At 35.4% G+C, this 19,042-nt stretch overlaps 1 protein-coding gene across 1 annotated transcript in view; it reads right to left on the bottom strand.

Annotated features, from left to right (window-relative positions):
• Window positions 1–17,089, bottom strand: part of LOC122801496 (pulmonary surfactant-associated protein C-like) — a 131,711-nt gene extending 114,622 nt beyond the window's left edge. The window contains exons 1-2 of the mRNA XM_044070943.1: window positions 16,983–17,089; window positions 5,078–5,212 (exon numbers count right to left, since the gene is read on the bottom strand). Of these exons, the coding sequence (XP_043926878.1) occupies window positions 5,078–5,212; window positions 16,983–17,024 (177 nt within the window). The 5' untranslated portion in view covers window positions 17,025–17,089. The remainder of the gene's footprint in view (window positions 1–5,077; window positions 5,213–16,982) is intronic.
• Window positions 17,090–19,042: the final 1,953 nt, after the last annotated feature.

Consider the following 19,042-nt stretch of genomic DNA (forward strand, 5'->3'; position numbering starts at 1 on the left):
ATTTACTGTTTTATCATTTGTACACGTGGAAGTTGGTCAGTAAGCTGGTAACGATGGCATAATTGGTGCAACTTTTTCTCTTACGTGGATATGGACAAATGCAACAACCTGACATGCAACTTTATTTAACTCCTAATAACTAGATTACAACTTACACCACTTGATCTACTTATATTTGGTTTGCTATTCTCCTGTGGTCAGAGTCCAAATTAAACCTTTCAGTGGTGACTATCTTGATTAACTGAGGAATTAATTCTTACTATCAAAGGTGCAGCCTATCATAGTAGAATGAGGCAGTGCATGTGTGTTGAAAGAGCATGGAAAAATAAATATGCACTCTAAGCAGGGTATTGATCTTAAATTATAGTTTATTAAGTCATGTGGGTATTCGTTGCCTTATTCAGTAATAATGAAAGACATTGAGTAATAAGATTCTACACCAAGCTTCTAAATCACCGATCTTTATCTCAGTATACATTTTGTATCTTTACTGATTTATTTTTAATGGCCATGACTATTGTGCATCTAACAGAAAACAAGTAAATAACAAATATCCCCTAAAATAATGCATTACTACTGTTCATCTTTATGATATAAATCCTCTTTTTATCGTAACTCAAGGAAAAGTTTATATTTATTTCTTTATTTAAATATTTAAGTCTAATCATTTTGCAAATTAAAAAATACAGTATGGTTAAAATGACATTACTAAAGCATACATAAAGTGAAATATTAATAAATAATGACATGTAAGTAAAGGCAGAAGTCTTAAGTTAGTTAAAAAAAATGTATATTAAACAGATGAACAATGACCTCTCAAAATGGTTCAGGAACACATAGGATAAACAAGGTGTACAGAAAGGATGAAAGTTTGAGAGGGAAATTGCAGTAGATGGAAAAGAGAGAATTTTCCTTAAAATATTACTTGCAGTTTTATTCACATGATCAGTGAAAGCTATAACTTGTTCTAGCTCACACCAGAGGCTATCACATTAACTCATTCAAGTCTATAGCGCCTATTGCATGCTTCCAGTTAAGAACCTGTTGCTGCTTATGGTGTCCAGAACTTTTTTAGGTCTGGCTTCTTTAACTAAATGACTTATCTGCTAATTATAGGCAGTGTTAGAAAAGGCAAGGAGTTCTTAGCCAAATGATACAAAGATTGTTAATCTGCAATGTCCTGCAGTAGAGAAAATAGTCACTGTTTGACACTTATTATTCATATTTTCATATTTTCATATTTATGCTCATATTTTCATAACTGAAAGACATACATGCTCCTGGGTGGTATGGCATGATATGCCATGGTGGACAGCAGGAAAAATTATTGTCATTGCCTATTTATAACACACTATATTGGAGATATTGCTAATCATTTGTAAGTAATTATGAAAATATGCAATATTTCTATATGTACTTAAGGGAGTGGAGAAAGGAGATTCTACCAATAGTGATGACTGAAATTAGGGATACAGACCATAGGCAAGAGGGGCAGGAATTTATTGGAGATACTGGGAGTGAATAACGAGAGGGAAAGGTAATAGAATGGTAAGACACCAGGAATTTATTTGGACTGCAAGTTAGAGATTGCCTTTCATATCAAGGATTGATATCAGGGTACAGGCAAAGAGAAATAAATGGAGGGGGGGATCCTAAATGTAAGACCAGTGCTGGTAGTTTTTTTGTGGAATCTGGAACAGAAGCTGCCGAACTAGTAGAACATATAAAATATTGCATGAAAACTGTAAGTATCAATTAGAGGAGGTTAGAAAGGATTGGGAAGAGAGTGGATAAGCAAGTTACAAAAAAAGAAAGAGGGATGTATTTATGTCTCTCAAATATGCAATACAGTCTAGAAGATTTAGGAGTTTTGCTTGGAAATGTTTAGATATTTTTATACCCTTTGTAGATTCCACAGAATTTCTCCTCAGGTTGACAGCAAATGTTGGAGGTGTAATGGGGAAGAAAGAAGTAATTGGGAACATATTTTCTGGAGGTATAATGGGTTGGCAGACTTTAAATATTCCCTGCATACTACTCTGTGGGAGGTACTGGGTGAGCAAATTGGTGTAACTAGGGAAATGATTTCTGAGCTATGATACAGAATCGGAATTGTCTAGACAAGGCCTTGCTGAGTCTAATTATGGTGGCTGGCAAAAAAGCAATTGCTAGAAAATGGAAATCAAACTCTAAACAGCTGTACTAGGAGCAGTGAATATAGGAACAGAGATAAAACAACTGGAACTGGGATCTTTAAAAAAGGGTAGAAGCAAATTACATAGGAAAAAAATGGGGATTGTGGGAACAATACATACAGGGGTTGAATGCAGTTTAAAAGAAGGCAGGAGTTGAATAAACTATGTAATGTTTGCCTGACAATGACTGGGTAGACTACAAATGATGTATAATGTTTGTATCTAGGATTACGTCAGTATTGTTTGTGATGTAAAATGATTGCCTGTGTCATAAGTGATAATTTAATAAAGATGTTTCTTGTTATAAAAGGGAAAAAAACAGGGCTTGAAGATGACTGGTTTGTTCCTGAGCAACTGTCCCTTAACTTACACTGTCACATGTCATGGGTAATCAGGACTGAGACCCTCATTCTTTGAGTCTCTCTTTTCAGGCCCAAGATGAAGCTTCATGTTGTTCTTGCAGCAGGGTCATAGCATAATGCCCAGAAACCCTGTAAATGTTTGACTAATGGGAGGTTAGGTTTGGGAATATGGCCTAATGCCAATGTTGAATCCAGCACAGACCTCTGTTACCCATGTGCTGATTCCCTTTCACGCACTTGGTATGTGATGGATGTAAGGCCATTTTATTTATTTATTCATTCATTCATTCATTTATTTATTTAATCTGCCTTTGTTTACCAGGAAAGTCCAACTTTGTGGAAAAGCCCTTTTAAACAGGGGCCTAGGGAGAAAAGTTCCATACAACAGAATACAGAGTACAGTGACATAATCAAGTTTTCCAATGTTTAAACATTGAGAGAAGATGACAACTTCAAGATTATTTAAGTATAGCATTACCATCATATATGCGGTGGTGCAGTGGTGGAGTTGTTGCCTCACACCAAGAGGTTCTCCCGTTCGATTCTCGGCTTGAGTGCGGGGAGTGCCTTCTGTGTGGAGTCTACATGTCCTCCCCATGGTTGGGTGGGTGTTTGAAAGACATGCACAAATGGGCGTGCCTTCATTGAAGGTTGGACTTCGAGCTGGCACCTTGGCGTTCATGAAAATCTACTGCCAATCATTAGCGGACTGGAGTTCCACTGTGGCAACCCCTAACCGAGAAAAGCCAAAAGACAAACAACAAACTTAATACTTCAAAAAACATGTGGCTTACAAACGGTTGCATGGCATCAGCTGAAACCATAGGTGTTGTTGAAGAAAACTGTCAATGATATTTGCACTGTAAGTTGCACATCTTGAGAGATATTCAATGCTATTGCTAATTATACAATTAAGCATATGTTCTCATCATTCCGAAAATATCAAAATAAACATGCCCTCAGAGAAAAGTGCTAACAGTATATGTCTGGGTGTACGGTTTCCAACATATGACAATTTATTTGTGAAAGTTTAGCAAAATATATAATACTGGGTTTGTGTGCATTATAATATATTAAAGAATGGGTGACGTACATTGCCACTCTGGAGAACACACATTCTCCAGTAGCATGTTAATGTACAAGTAATGCTCACAGAAAAACAAGTCTGCCACTTCAGGGTAGCATATTAAGCTACTGTGCAACTCTGACAGTTTAAATGCCAATGACCACCATTATTTATGCTTGTTAAACAGAATGTTTGCTATGTTGCAAATGCAAAATTAAAACAAAAAGATAAAATAAATAGAAAAGTGTGTTTCTGTGTGCAAGTTTCTGTCTGTGTGGGTGACTATATGCATGATTGCGTTCTTGCATGCATGAAAATGGATTCACTTCAAAATTTCGAAAGCTCAAAATCCTGAATCTCAAAATACTGAACTCAAAATCTCGAAAGCTCAAAATACTGAAAACTCATAATACCGAATCTCATAATATTAAAAAAAACATACAGGACACCAACACTGACTATATTGCAGCAGAAATACATACAGAAACATATTACTCTTCTACAGTTATACACATCCCCTGCTACTTAAATATATCAACTCCAAGATCGCACTTCACAGAAGAAAATGACAAACATACCATTCCATGCTTCATGACTGCCGTTGTAACCTTAGTCATGTTCCCGTTTAATGTACTATACTACAACATAACTCATCTTAATGTAGTGAAGTGCAATTTCGGAGTTGATATATTTAAGTGGCAGGGGGTGTGGGAGGTACAGCCCCCTACATGGGGGGTGCAGAGGGGCTCCCCCCCCGCTTATAGTTGGATTAGACTAATATGGTTTGTCTTTTCTTTGTTTCTGTAAGTAGTTCTGCTGCAATATAGTCAGTGTCCTGTATGTTTTTCAATATTATGAGATTTGGTATTATGAGTTTTCAGTATTTTGAGCTTTCGAGATTTTGAGTTCAGGATTTTGAAGTGAACCCATGAAAATGGAGTGAAAATGAGAATGAGAGGGGGAGTTTGATTTGTGGCTGCAACAGTCTGTTAGTGAGTTTTCATTAAAAAATAAAGAAGTATGCATACCCCTCAACCTGTTATCTCAAGAAATCTGGACAAAGCCTAAAGTAATTGGGTGAAAAAGGCCAAAATAAATAGGGGCAGATTTTAAATAATGCTCTTATAAATCAAAAACAAACAAATACAAAATTTAACAAACAGGCGGTGGTCAAGGCTCATACATCTAAGGTCACTTGCCATGCGTTTGCTAAATGTCAACTTTCTTCTGAGTTAGCTATATATTCTAGATACTATACAATGTGGAACAAAATTCCTGCCATGAATATTTGAAGAAACAAGAAATAAAAAGTGGCAAAACACCTATGTTAAAAGTCTTTTCTCAAACAAAATGGCCTATTTCATTAAATAAATCACTTCTTAACCAGAGTGGTTGTTATGTTTTAAAAGTTGCATTTTCATTTTTTTGAAGTTGCATTGATATATAAAACTTACTGTTTCATAGTGTTTCTGTGTGAGGAAGACTCCAAGTAAAACTGCAATCAGTGCAGTGACAACAATAGCAGTAACAGTCCCAGCTATACAAGTGGTTTTCTTTCTTGAGGATGTATTCTCCATGACACTGTATTTCTAGGAAAAAGAATATTCATACAGCTGTTAGAATCATTTAATGATTATTTTTTGGTCATCAATGCCTGCCAGTCATCAGGTCTCATGGAGGTCTATCAGCCCATTTTTTTCACGTCTGGACAAGTGCAAGTTAAGAGCCACCCTTAGAGGCTATTAATTAGGCCTTCTTCCTACCCCTTTGTGGCTGACATAACTACCTGCATCACTGCATGGGTATACAATACCTTCTGTTTACATGTGTACTCAGACACACACACACACACACACACACACACACACACACACACACACACACACACACACACACACACACACACACACACACACACACATATGCATACACACACAGACACAGACACACACATAGACACACAGACACACCCACACCCACACACACACACACACACACACACACACACACACACACACACACACACACACACACACACACACACTTACAAAACATCACTGGCTTGGAAGGACAAAGCTTACACTCTTACCCCACCTGCACAGGGAGCCAGGCAAGTCTCAACTTGCTTTGTAGCAGTGGATGGACTAGATCTATGGATCTTCTTTCCCCATGGTAGGTAAACTGGTGTCCAGCATTCAGTCCCATTGACTTGTGTTAACTCTGCCTGAGCTTGAGAACCTTATTGATCCTGGATCATTATCCCTCAATGTCACATAGTTGGAAGACTTTTAACTGTTTATCAAATATGATATAATTTAACACTTGCAGAGATAGACATATTTATTTATAAACTAATCAAACATAGAGGTACAGTAGAGTGGCCTACTGCTCATAAATGTTGTTGTTGTTGTATCTTTCGGCTTTTCCCAGTTAGGGGTCGCCACAGTGGAACTCCGGTCCGCTAATGATTGGCAGTAGATTTTTACATACCGAGTTGCCAGCCCTGATGTACAACCTTCAACGAAGGTATGCCCATTCACGCATGTCTCCACACAGAAGACGCTTTAGCTGAGAATCGAACAGGACAAAGTCTTATTATGAGGTGACAATGCTACCGCAGCACCACCACCGCGGTTCTACTGCTCATAAATGTATCGTGTAAAATTAATTTTATACACAGATAAAGAATATACACTACTTTTATAAATATATCATTGGCACAATTTGAATGTGTGTAATTAGAATCGCAAATGTAATCATATAATTCCTCCAGCCAAGGAACAGCCGTTGAAGTAAATGGCCATGTGGCACAGAAGTTGTGTTTTATTTAAGGTACTCTTATTTGTGCATTACTTGCAGTGATGGTGCTGCGGTAGAGTTGTCGCCTCACAGTAAGACGTTGTCCTGTTCGATTCTTAGCTAGAGCATCCTCTATGTGGAGACATGCGTGAATGGGCGTACCTTCATTTAAGGTTGTGCGTCAGGGCTGGCAACTCGGCATGTAAAAATCTACTGCCAATCATTAGTGGACCGGAGTTCCGCTGTGGTGACCCCTAACCGGGAAAAGCCGAAAGACACAACAACTCTTATTTGTGCATTACATTATAACTGCCTTAACTCTTTTCCTACCGAATAATTTTAGAACTTTATATCCTTGTTACTTTTTGCTCCTTTTCACAAAAGCCTCTATCTTCAAAATGTTTCAGTATATCTAATGAACTTTTCCTATAAGAATGAGATATCCAACTGCAATATAATATGACTGCCTTCCTAGTTCATGTTTAATTTAATTCTGAACAGTTTATTTTTGTTCTGCCTCAGCTTATACAGAAATACATATTACTTACAATAGTGTAGTATGATAGCTGTTTGTCACCCTCAACTAAATTTATACCTCCATTTTTATTCTAAACTGAATGTAGTGGAGATATTGCATTTTGCAAATTTATGATGGCCATTTTCACAGGAAGTTTTCCCTGCAGTATTTCTTTTCTGATTTTAGGAGCAGATGTTTGAATACTCTGCTAAACTCATAGAGTTTTATTTTAGTTTTGACAAAAAGGAAATAACTGCATCTTGAAAATGCCTGTTGTTGGTATTATCAAATGGTGCTTTTTTAAAGAAAAAAAGAGAGTATATCGACAGGTGGCCAAGGTAAAATTCCTTGTGGGTTAATTGTTTGAAGCACAAGATTCCATGGGACATAACTGATCACAATTTTCAATTAGGAAATCACTGCAGGCACAATTTCTAATGGCAGCGATTCCTTTGCTATGGAAGAGTTCTCCTTTCTTCAGGTTGATGCCCCCATGGAATTGGTATGTAAGTCTGATGGGGAAGGGTGCAGAGGGACCTATTCTCCTGTTAAAAAATGCTTACAGTTTACTTTTTCATCTTTTTGAGTGTTGGGCATTAGTTTACAGGATTTCTGTTGGCATTTTGACTTTTGTGGCTCCATAGAGCATTTAAAGAGTCAGAAAATATGATTGTTTTAATAGAAATAGCTACTGTTTCTAGTTTTGAGTGTACATTAACGCAGTATAGATAGGATTCTGATGCACAATACACGTTAACCCTGTCAGCAAGAGTGCATATGTTGTTTCTGAAGTAATTGCCATGAAAACTAAGCATTCTAGTCATTATAATGAACCACTTGGTGGTCCTTACCAATATTTATTTATTAACATTCGGTCACTGGGAAAGTCCACTGGATCAGTGATCCATTTTCCGGCAGCAAGTATATACAGCATTTACAAAGAAGCTTCAGTATAGTTAAAATAACAACAATACAGAAAGTTACATAATTTGCAAATAGTTGCAAAGTTTAGTGAGACATTTTATGAGACAATATATGACTTTAATTCTGAAATGGTTGGACATTTTCTGTGAAACATGCTGCTGACTGCATTCAGTTTAAGATTCAATGCTTAGGTAAGCGTAGACACCTCAATGATTTATTTATGTGCAATATTGTCTACATATTTATGTGGGATGATTCCATATTTATAGTGTCAGCAAAGGTAACTGAAATGTTGAGACCTGCTTTATTGAGTTCAGCAATGAACACTGAATAGCTGAAAAATGGACTTATATATATCAAGTCCAAGATGGCCATGTTTAAGAATATCCCCTTTTTTGAGATTTGTCAGTCTCAGATGTAGTTTATATATATATATATATATATATATATATATATATATATATATATATATAGATATACGTTCAAGAGAGGGGATACTGGGACTTACCACCCTGCGAAAAAGAAGTTTAAAGAAGAAAGATATTCAATATTTGCTGTTCTCCAGCATTTTTGTATTTTTTGTGGGTATGTTAGCACTTGGCATTAAGAGCGCAGACATTTTAATAGGGAGCCATCAGAAAATGTCATTTTAATGGTGATCTGTATTGAATTTTAGTTTTAATGTTAACACTGTCTGCTTCACAAAAATAGTATGCAGAGGCATACATGGGCTGTGAGCAGTCTGTCTTGTATATGGACATGAACCAACTGTTGCGTTTAGTGGTAACACTAAGAACATACAATGAAAAGTCCACCAAAAATGCTAATGACCCCTGTGTCTTGGGATAACCGCACAGCTCCTCTTGTTGCTTAAATCAAACCAGCAGCACCAGCAAAGTTAAGCCATAAAACCGTTGAATACTCGAACTCCAAATTTTATGATAAAAGACGTTTTAATACATTTAGCAATTGATCTACAAAAGGTTAAGCGCTTTCACTTGTAAAACAACAAGCTTCTTCAGAACATTATGTTTAGACCAAATAACCGTTTAAATAACTTTTTTGGCGTCATTATAATTCAAACCTGTCCTATCAATTTAAAGACATACACACTATTTTTCAAATGCAGAAACAGTTCCTTGTAGTAATTACTATTACTACATTTAAAACATAAAAATATTGAATAAAAATACTAAAAAGGACCTAACTCCTCTGATCTATAACACCATAATAATGGAGTCAAATATAATAACTAACAATGAAAAATACTATTACCATCCTACAATAAATAGTAATAAACATAATACCTTACATGTCATTTCAAAGCCAAAAGTGGCTTAATAGATATAAAATCATTTAGACCAGGTGGAGTTACAGCATCCGTGTATAATTGCCACCACAGTTCTTTATATGATAATGTTCCCTTATAATCTCCCCCTCTTTGATCGTTTGACACACTGTCAACTATAGCAAAATAAAATTGAAGTAATGACCATCTCCCTTCTCTTTGATATGCCTATATAGGGCATTCTTTTCATCCTTTTTCTTAATGCTATAAAGGTGGGAATAAATACGTCCATTAAGTTTCCTCTCGGTCTTGCCTATATAGAACCCAGGACAGGTTCTGCATAGGGCTAAATATATGACCATCTTGGTTTGGCAATTTCCACTATGAAATTTAATCTTAGTGTGATTAAAGTTATCTAAAACTACACTTTCCCCCTGGAATATAGTATAACATTGATTACATGTACCACATTTAGATGTGTTCTTGTTATTAAATGTCTTAACGTTGTAACCTCTCTCTAAAATGTATTTAATGTTAATTCCTATTTTATTAACAAATTGAGGACCTCTTCCTAAAACGGATGAGATCTCCTGATCTACCAATATAATATTCCAGTTGTCAGTCATAATTTTCTTAACCTTACCAGTATGTGGACCATATTCCAAAATGCATGTTCTATGAAATTAACTGTTATTTATAATTTTTTCATTATCACCACTGCTTAGAACTATCATTTTATTGCTATTATTATATTTTTCACCCAGTAGTGGTGAATATTTTTTCCCCCACTCACTAATTACATACTCACTAACTTTTAACATAGCTGTAACATTATATCCTCTCTCCTTGAATAATGAAGTTATATATAACACTTCATCCAACATATCCATATAATCTGATGTCATCCTAACTGCTCTTATAAGTTGCCCCTTGTAAATGTTCATAAATTGCCTCTTTGGATGGTTACTAGTATATTCAAGATAATTGTTGGAAAAAGTATTTTTCCTAAATATCCCTGATTTAAATGTATTGTCCACCCTAGAGACATATGTATCTAAGTAGGGGACCCTTTATATTTTTTGAAAAAGTAAATTTAAAATAATTGTTACTTCTATTAATATATTCCAAAAATTGGTCCAATAAATTGTCTTCACCATCCCATATCATGTAAATATCATCCAAAAATCTGGAATAATATCTGATGTGTTTCATATATGTACCAGTAAAAACCTGGGACTCTTCCCAATCAAGCATAACCACGTTGGCGTATATGGGAGCACATGCTTATCCCATAGCTATGCCCCTGGTTTGCGTGAAATAATCCCCTTCAAAAAAATGTAATTATGGTCCAAAACCAATGACATCATATCCAAAAGTAAGCACGTAGTATCCCACTGTATGTTAGCATATTTCGTAATACTGTTTGCAAAACCCTCTAAACCCTCCTCCTTAGGGATACAGGAGAACAGATCTATAACATCTATGGTGACAACCTGAATGTCAATCTTAGATAAATAAACAGGAAAGCTTTTTAAAAAATTCCCATGAATCCTTCACTATATGTGAGTCTGATCGGGAAACCTCACCTAACTCACCCCACAGTTCAGAACGACGTGTATTAGCGATGGTCCAGGCTGAGATTATGGAACTGAGAGGGGAAGTGAGTAGACTCACATCGTTGCCTAATAACTTTAGTAACATTTTCAATGACAGTCACACTGGTGGTTCTGTTTCCAACAAATGTCAGCCTTCATCTTTTGCTGGCAGCAAAAGAAAAGGTAAAAGTAAAGTCTCTGTTTCCCCTGCTTTGGGAGGTTCTAGCGACAGTATGGAGGGGATACTGGGACTACCTAACACTTCTACCCAAACCACAGGGATTCCTAATGGGCAACGAACTTATAATGAGCAGATTTCACTTAATGGGGAAGAGACTTGTACAGAGCAAATTAAATCTATAGATATACCTGTCCCACTGCTGACTGCTAACCAGCGCAGTAGCAGCAGGCTGGGCATTTCAGACTTTACGTTCAAATTTTCTTTTGGGGATATGGAAGAGGAAGCTAGGCATGTGGGTACGAAGCCCAAAAGAATGAGACCTTTACTGACATATGCTCATATGGCAAAAGGGGCTACAAGGACTAATGAAACCTTGAACAATAAAGATATTACAGATCCCACTGTCAAAGTAAATGGACAGTTAATTGACCCTATGAAAACATTTTTGGAGAAAAATTGTTTTTTTGATAATGTTGCTTCTAGAGTGGATGTGAAAGGGATGTATACACCAAAAGATACACCTAGGGGTACACTCAAAGATTTTATATACACTTTGAGTAAAAAGTTGTCACAGATTAACAACATTAAATTAGACAATGATTACCTATTAAAATGTATAGAAACTAAAATAGTTCCGATGGGACTAAGATTTTTTAAATACCCCATGGGAATGGTTATTACAGACAATATCATTCAAGAATTCAATGGTTTCTTTGACCAATGTGGCTTTAAGTTTATGTCATTACTTATTAAATTTAATGATGACAAGTTAGTAACTTTAATTCAAGAAGTGGAAGAACTAAATAAATTGATCAAAAATGACTTATTGTTTTCACAATGGGAGAATTTATATGCAAAGCAGTTCTCAAATGCAGAACATGCTACACAGAAAACGCATGTTCATAAGATGAAAAAATATCAAAGGGATTTGGAACAATACAAAAATGGGAGAGCTTATATATGGGACAAAAACAAAAATAAAGGTGACATCAGCTTTTCTAGAGTAAATAAAAGTAACACCTGGCAAAATTTGGATAGAGGAGTTAATTCCAATTTTTTATATACAGATCACAGGGAGAGGCAGAGATACTGGAAAAGGGGGGAGAATTAGAGAAGACAGAATCACTGACTACACCCGGGTTATCACTGACATTGTATGATCAAGGAAAAAATCCCATTGACAACAACATTGAAGTGTCAGATAACACTAGGTACAGTGGAGGTATTGTATGAAACGGAGTAGTTTTTACATATAAGAATTTTAACATCTATAACTACACAGGATATGAGTTAAAAACGTCTCATTTCAACCTGTTGTCGAAAGGTTTAAAATATATTCCCACCAATAGGTTCAGACTAGTAGACTGCATTGGTGAATTTAAAAAATACGTCAGGAAACTCAATCTGGCTGTTATGTTTAAAGACACTAATGCACGAGGTAAATCAAATATGACTGGCGGAAATATTCAAAAGGTAAGGAAGAAGAGCACATTCATACCCCCCATGCATCCTACTATTTCGACTTATGACAAAGAGGTTACACAACGCATATACCAGTTAAACAAACAGATTGCTGGTTTACATTATAAGTCGAATTTGTCATCAGAAGAATATGGGGTGCTTCAAGATTTAAGGAAGGATAGAAGTATTAGGGTTATGAAACCTGATAAAGGTGGGGGGTATAGTTATTTATGATAGCTTACTGTACACATGTAAAATACATGATCTCTACACTTCATGTAATTACACAAGTCTTTCACTTAATGAAATTAATATTGGTTATAGAAAAATAGATATGTGTATAGAAGAATTTTTGATCGACAATAGGATTACTGATGATATATACAAGTTCATTAAAGTAGAATACCCCACTTTAGCCACTACAGTGGGATTCCCAAGATACATAAAGGGGAGGATGACCCCCCCATTTAGACCAATAATATCAGGTAGCAAGTCTAAGACATTTCCTATGGGATCAGTAATTGATACATATCTCAAACATGTTTATGAAAAAACACCACATATAGTGAAGGATTCATGGGAATTTTTAAAAAGCTTTCCTGTTTATTTATCTAAGATTGACATTCAGGTTGTCACCATAGATGTTATAGATCTGTTCTCCTGTATCCCTAAGGAGGAGGGTTTAGAGGCTTTTGCAAACAGTATTACGAAATATGCTAACATACAGTGGGATACTACATGCTTACTTTTGGATATGATGTCATTGGTTTTGGACCATAATTACATTTTTTTGAAGGGGATTATTTCACGCAAACCAGGGGCGTAGCTATGGGATAAGCATGTGCTCCCATATACGCCAACGTGGTTATGCTTGATTGGGAAGAGTCCCAGGTTTTTACTGGTACATATATGAAACACATCAGATATTATTCCAGATTTTTGGATGATATTTACATGATATGGGATGGTGAAGACAATTTATTGGACCAATTTTTGGAATATATTAATAGAAGTAACAATTATTTGAAATTTACTTTTTCAAAAAATAAAAAGGGTCCCCTACTTAGATACATATGTCTCTAGGGTGGACAATACATTTAAATCAGGGATATTTAGGAAAAATACTTTTTCCAACAATTGAATATACTAGTAACCATCCAAAGAGGCAATTTATGAACATTTAAAAGGGGCAACTTATAAGAGCAGTTAGGATGACATCAGATTATATGGATATGTTGGATGAAGTGTTATATATAACTTCATTATTCAAGGAGAGAGGATATAATGTTACAGCTATGTTAAAAGTTAGTGAGTATGTAATTAGTGAGTGGGGGAAAAAATATTCACCACTACTGGGTGAAAAATATAATAATAGCAATAAAATGATAGTTCTAAGCAGTGGTGATAATGAAAAAATTATAAATAACAGTTAATTTCATAGAACATGCATTTTGGAATATGGTCCACATACTGGTAAGGTTAAGAAAATTATGACTGACAACTGGAATATTATATTGGTAGATCAGGAGATCTCATCCATTTTAGGAAGAGGTCCTCAATTTGTTAATAAAATAGGAATTAACATTAAATACATTTTAGAGAGAGGTTACAACGTTAAGACATTTAATAACAAGAACACATCTAAATGTGGTACATGTAATTAATGTTATACTATATTCCAGGGGGAAAGTGTAGTTTTAGATAACTTTAATCACACTAAGATTAAATTTCATAGTGGAAATTGCCAAACCAAGATGGTCATATATTTAGCCCTATGCAGAACCTGTCCTGGGTTCTATATAGGCAGGACCGAGAGGAAACTTAATGGACGTATTTATTCCCACCTTTATAGCATTAAGAAAAAGGACAAAAAGAATGCCCTATATAGGCATATCAAAGAGAAGGGAGATGGTCATTACTTCAATTTTATTTTGCTATAGTTGACAGTGTGTCAAACGATCAGAGAGGGGGAGATTATAAGGGAACATTATCATATAAAGAACTGTGGTGGCAATTATACACGGATGCTGTAACTCCACCTGGTCTAAATGATTTTATATCTATTAAGCCACTTTTGGCTTTGAAATGACATGTAATGTATTATGTTTATTACTATTTATTGTAGGATGGTAATAGTATTTTTCATTGTTAGTTATTATATTTGACTCCATTATTATGGTGTTATAGATCAGAGGAGTTAGGTCCTTTTTAGTATTTTTATTCAATATTTTTATGTTTTAAACGTAGTAATAATAATTACTACAAGGAACTGTTTCTGCGTTTGAAAAATAGTGTGTATGTCTTTAAATTGATAGGACAGGTTTGAATTATAATGGCGCCAAAAAAGTTATTTAAACGGTTATTTGGTCTAAACTTAATGTTCTGAAGAAGCTTGTTGTTATACAAGTGAAAGTGCTTAACCTTTTGTAGATCAATTGTTAAATGTATTAAAATGTCTTTTATCATAAAATTTGGAGTTCGAGTATTCAACGGTTTTATGGCTTAACTTTGTTGGTGCTGCTGGTTTGATTTAAGCAACAAGAGGAGCTGTGCGGTTATCCCAAGACACAGGGGTCATTAGCATTTTTGTATATGGACATGACTGAGGCATGGTTTATAAAATGAATCATGCCATAGTTTGAGTATAAACACATAGGCCCATGCAACATGTGCTGCAGATATGGCTTGCACACTGCAGCTTGTTGCATTCTGGTTGCATGATTGTTTGTAGTGAACCTGGATACCTCATTCAGACAGTATGCAAAAGCCATCAGTGGGCCTGAAACAGAGATGCATGTGGGATACCTCATACAATATAATATTTCAGGTGGGATAATAAGCCAGACATAATGAAACTTAAGACAATAATTCCATGCAAAGACAGAGACAGCCCATAGGGCATTACACACTACTGGTCATTTTAATTGCAATAGCATGAATGTGGTCTACTTGGCTAAGTGCCAAATGTGTTCCGCATTCTGTGTTGGTAAGACTTGCAGGAAATTTAAGGATAGGATGAGGGAGCATCTATTAGACATAAGAAATCAGAAAATTACCAATGCTTTAAGCAGACAGGAATTTAATGGGCTCACTTTTAAATTTTTAGTACTCCAGCAAATTGTCAAGGACACTCAAGGGGCAATACTGGATGTGCACTTGGATTTATGTGAAGTAAGGTGGCAATTGAGACTAAATGCCACCCAGTCCCCAGGAATTAGTGAGAATGTTAATATTATGTGTATTTTGAAGTTAAAAAACATTTTAGGTTAAATTAAAACCAAGTATAATACTTTTTATACACATTTATATATTGTTCATTTTCTTGTTGTTCAAAGCCACTTTAAGAACATTGTTTAATATTTAGGCATAGTCACAGGAAGTATGAAGGAGGAATGTTTTTGCATATAAGTATTTTATTAATTTTTAGGTTTTAATGTTCAAATTTATTGTGTGTATATAAAAATTTGTATAAGCAATATTTTTTAAATATCATCATTTTATATAAATATAAACTTTTTATTGAAGTATTAGGATATGAATTTATGGTAGTTGCCATCAATGTTATTTCCCCAGTGGAGAAAATGTGGTTTTGTGTCTGTTTTTTGAGTAAATGTGTTTTTTGAGTAGGATTGCATTAAGTATTCTGTGAGGATGTTAATTGTTTAATTGGAATAGGTGGGGTGGTTGCCTATGGGTATTTAAGAGCAAGTTGTTTGGTGTTTTAAATGTTCTGAGGAAGACCTGATTGTGGGGAGAAAATGCTCAACTTGTATTATTGGAGAAATCAATAAAGTGTTTAGATACCTATAGTGGTTGTGGAGTGGAAATCTGTATCGTTCTTGGCAGTCTCTACTGTGTTTGGTTACTTGTTTACTGCATCTGTTTTGCATCTCTGAGGCTTTACTTTATATGTTGATCTGAACCTAACTAGCCATGTATTAGACCATTTCACATATCTTGCTTAGCATATATTTTCATCCATTTTACACCTTCTTAGGTGTCAACCTTGAGATACAGTTTTGTGTTGTTAGAAAAAATGCACATCTCTCATCATGTGGTACAGTTTCCTTTATGTATGCTTACAATGTTTGCAGTTTTGCTGTTCATCTGCAATGTTACACCCATTTTGTGCAGAGATACGCTATACTGACTAATATTCAAAATCTGTAACAAATTATATTTCTTTAATAAATCTTGTTTTGCTATTATTCCATGTCCGATTAGAATTTTGTGTAAGTGCATTGTTTTGTCAAGCACCATGCGCTAACTTGGAAGAGTATTTTATGTCTTAAGATTAGTTGGATTATCTGGGTTTTACAGGTATAAAACAATTTCATCTCAACCTTTGCAAAGACAGTTTAGAAAAAAAATACATTTTTAGAAAGCTTTCAATGCATTTTGGCTAGATTGTCTTTCTGGTTTGATAAAATAATTCTCAGCATGGACACATATTTGTCACTGATTAAAACTTAATGCTGTATGAAAATCAATAATTCATGGTACAGTGATATTATAGTGTTATATTACGTTTCACTTCAGAATATTATAGAAAAGGTCTAAACAGAAGCTAGGCAAAAGATTTAGAACATCTTACCGGAGGTTCCATTGTGAGTTCAGTCACACTGCTTGTATCCATAGCACTGCTGTTTAGGCACAGGCTTTCTGCAGCAAGCAAGGTGTTAGCCACAATCCTGGTGCATGAGTGACTGTCATTTATATCATTTTTATAGGTACCTCTTCAGTGAAATAAGTGGTTTGATAATCTTACATGACATTTCCTTAATATGATGTGCAGACAGATCAGTGCCCACCTCCAGGAAATGCAGTATAATAAGAACTTAAACAGAATTCCTGACCTATTTTACCGAATAATGCTTCCAAGATTCTTGTTTTCTATTCAGTGTTAGATTTTTTCCAATTCAATATATTTTACAGCATTTTTAAAGATAGTTGATTTTGCTATTTACTGCTGGTTACAACAGTGTTATGCAACCTTGTCACTACCTATAGCTGCACTATATTTACGAACTGCTTATTTAGTTTGTGTTAGTTGGGCTTCACTCACTCAGGCACACAAACACTGGCTCTTCTATAAGATATATGATGGTGAATTGATCAGATTTTACAAGGTTTCTTCAAATATGATGCACTGCATGTCCTTATCACCTTTTTTGAAAGCGACAATAATTTTCTTTGCAACATCCAGTAAGGTGGTTTATATTAGTTCTGTGCAAGTATGCATTTCCTAATCCATGTTTCAACTCTCTGGCACGATATTTCCTTACACTAACTTAAAGCACAAACCATCAATACTTACATTATACAACTTGCTTTCACACACTTTTTAAGCACTTTACTTACTTTAGAAGCTGACATATTTAAGTTTTTATTCACATTTCAATCCTTACATACCAACATGCAAATATGTAGGCAATGCACTAATTTTCTTTACTTGGTCAGTGGTGATTCTATTACCAGTAGAGAAGCCAGATGTTCTTTGCTTCATTGTGAATAAGGAAACCCCTCTCAACAAATACTAAACAAAACACAGACATCTCTAAGTATACATTGAAATTGCTAAAAATAAATCATGAAACAAAACTAAATACTAAATTCAAAAAGAGAAAGAAGTTATCTTCAAGTACATCAAAAAATTGCAAGAGAAACTGGAAATTATATATATATATATATATATATATATATATATATATATATATATATATCTAATGTGTGTGCATGTATATATATGTGTGTGTGTGTGTGTGTGTGTGTGTGTGTATGTATATACATATATATATATATATATATATATATATATATATATATGTGTATATAGGTTCATAGGTTCATAGGTAGGTAGTAGGCTGTCGGCCCTGGGGCCTATATAAGCCTAGCCAAAAAGTTTCCCTAGCTTTCGCCACCCAAGAAATGCATTTTTCTGTGCCCCTGTCAAGCAGTGCCACAGAAGAGATCCCCAAGGAGAATTTTCTATTTCCCATCCAGTCTTCAAGATTTTTCTTAAATATGGCCAGTGTGGAGCTTTGCTTGACATGAATGGGTAGTTTGTTCCAGAGTATGTAAAGTCTCTAGGACAGGAATCTATCCCTCCAGCATGTTCTGTTTATCGTAGTGACAAGGTTTCAGTCCCTGGAGTGTGTGGTTCAGAGAGATTGGGATTTCTTTAAGTGTAGCATGTCCAACAGCTCTGGGTTTGACATAGCTTTGTATGTTAGGCAGAGATCGCCACTGAGTAGGCGATATGCGACGGAGTAGAGCTGGAGTTTTTTTAGATGGTCTGCGTATGGCATCTGTTTGACGCCAGTAATCCTCTAAGTGAGGTATTTCTGTAGCCTTTCCAATTGTTGTAGGTGTCTTGTGAGATAATGCCAAATGGGGCATTGTACTCTATAATGGGTCTGATGAGGGATATGTAGAGAGGAACAATAACCTACTTTTTTCTAGAGGAGAACCCTTTTGTGATGAGGTGTGCTACATAAAAGGATTTCCTGACTACTGTGGCGATGTGGTTATCAAACGAGAGACTACTGTTCACCTGTGTCCCGAGGTGTCTTATCACACTTTCAGTGTTTAGTGAGCTAGCACCTATGTGATAGTTCATGGGTACCGAGTTTTTCCTAAAGGGGATGACAATGC

This window comes from Protopterus annectens, chromosome 1.part0, assembly GCF_019279795.1.
Source record: "Protopterus annectens isolate FY-2018-M chromosome 1.part0, PAN1.0, whole genome shotgun sequence".
NCBI classification, from domain to species: domain Eukaryota; kingdom Metazoa; phylum Chordata; order Ceratodontiformes; family Protopteridae; genus Protopterus; species Protopterus annectens.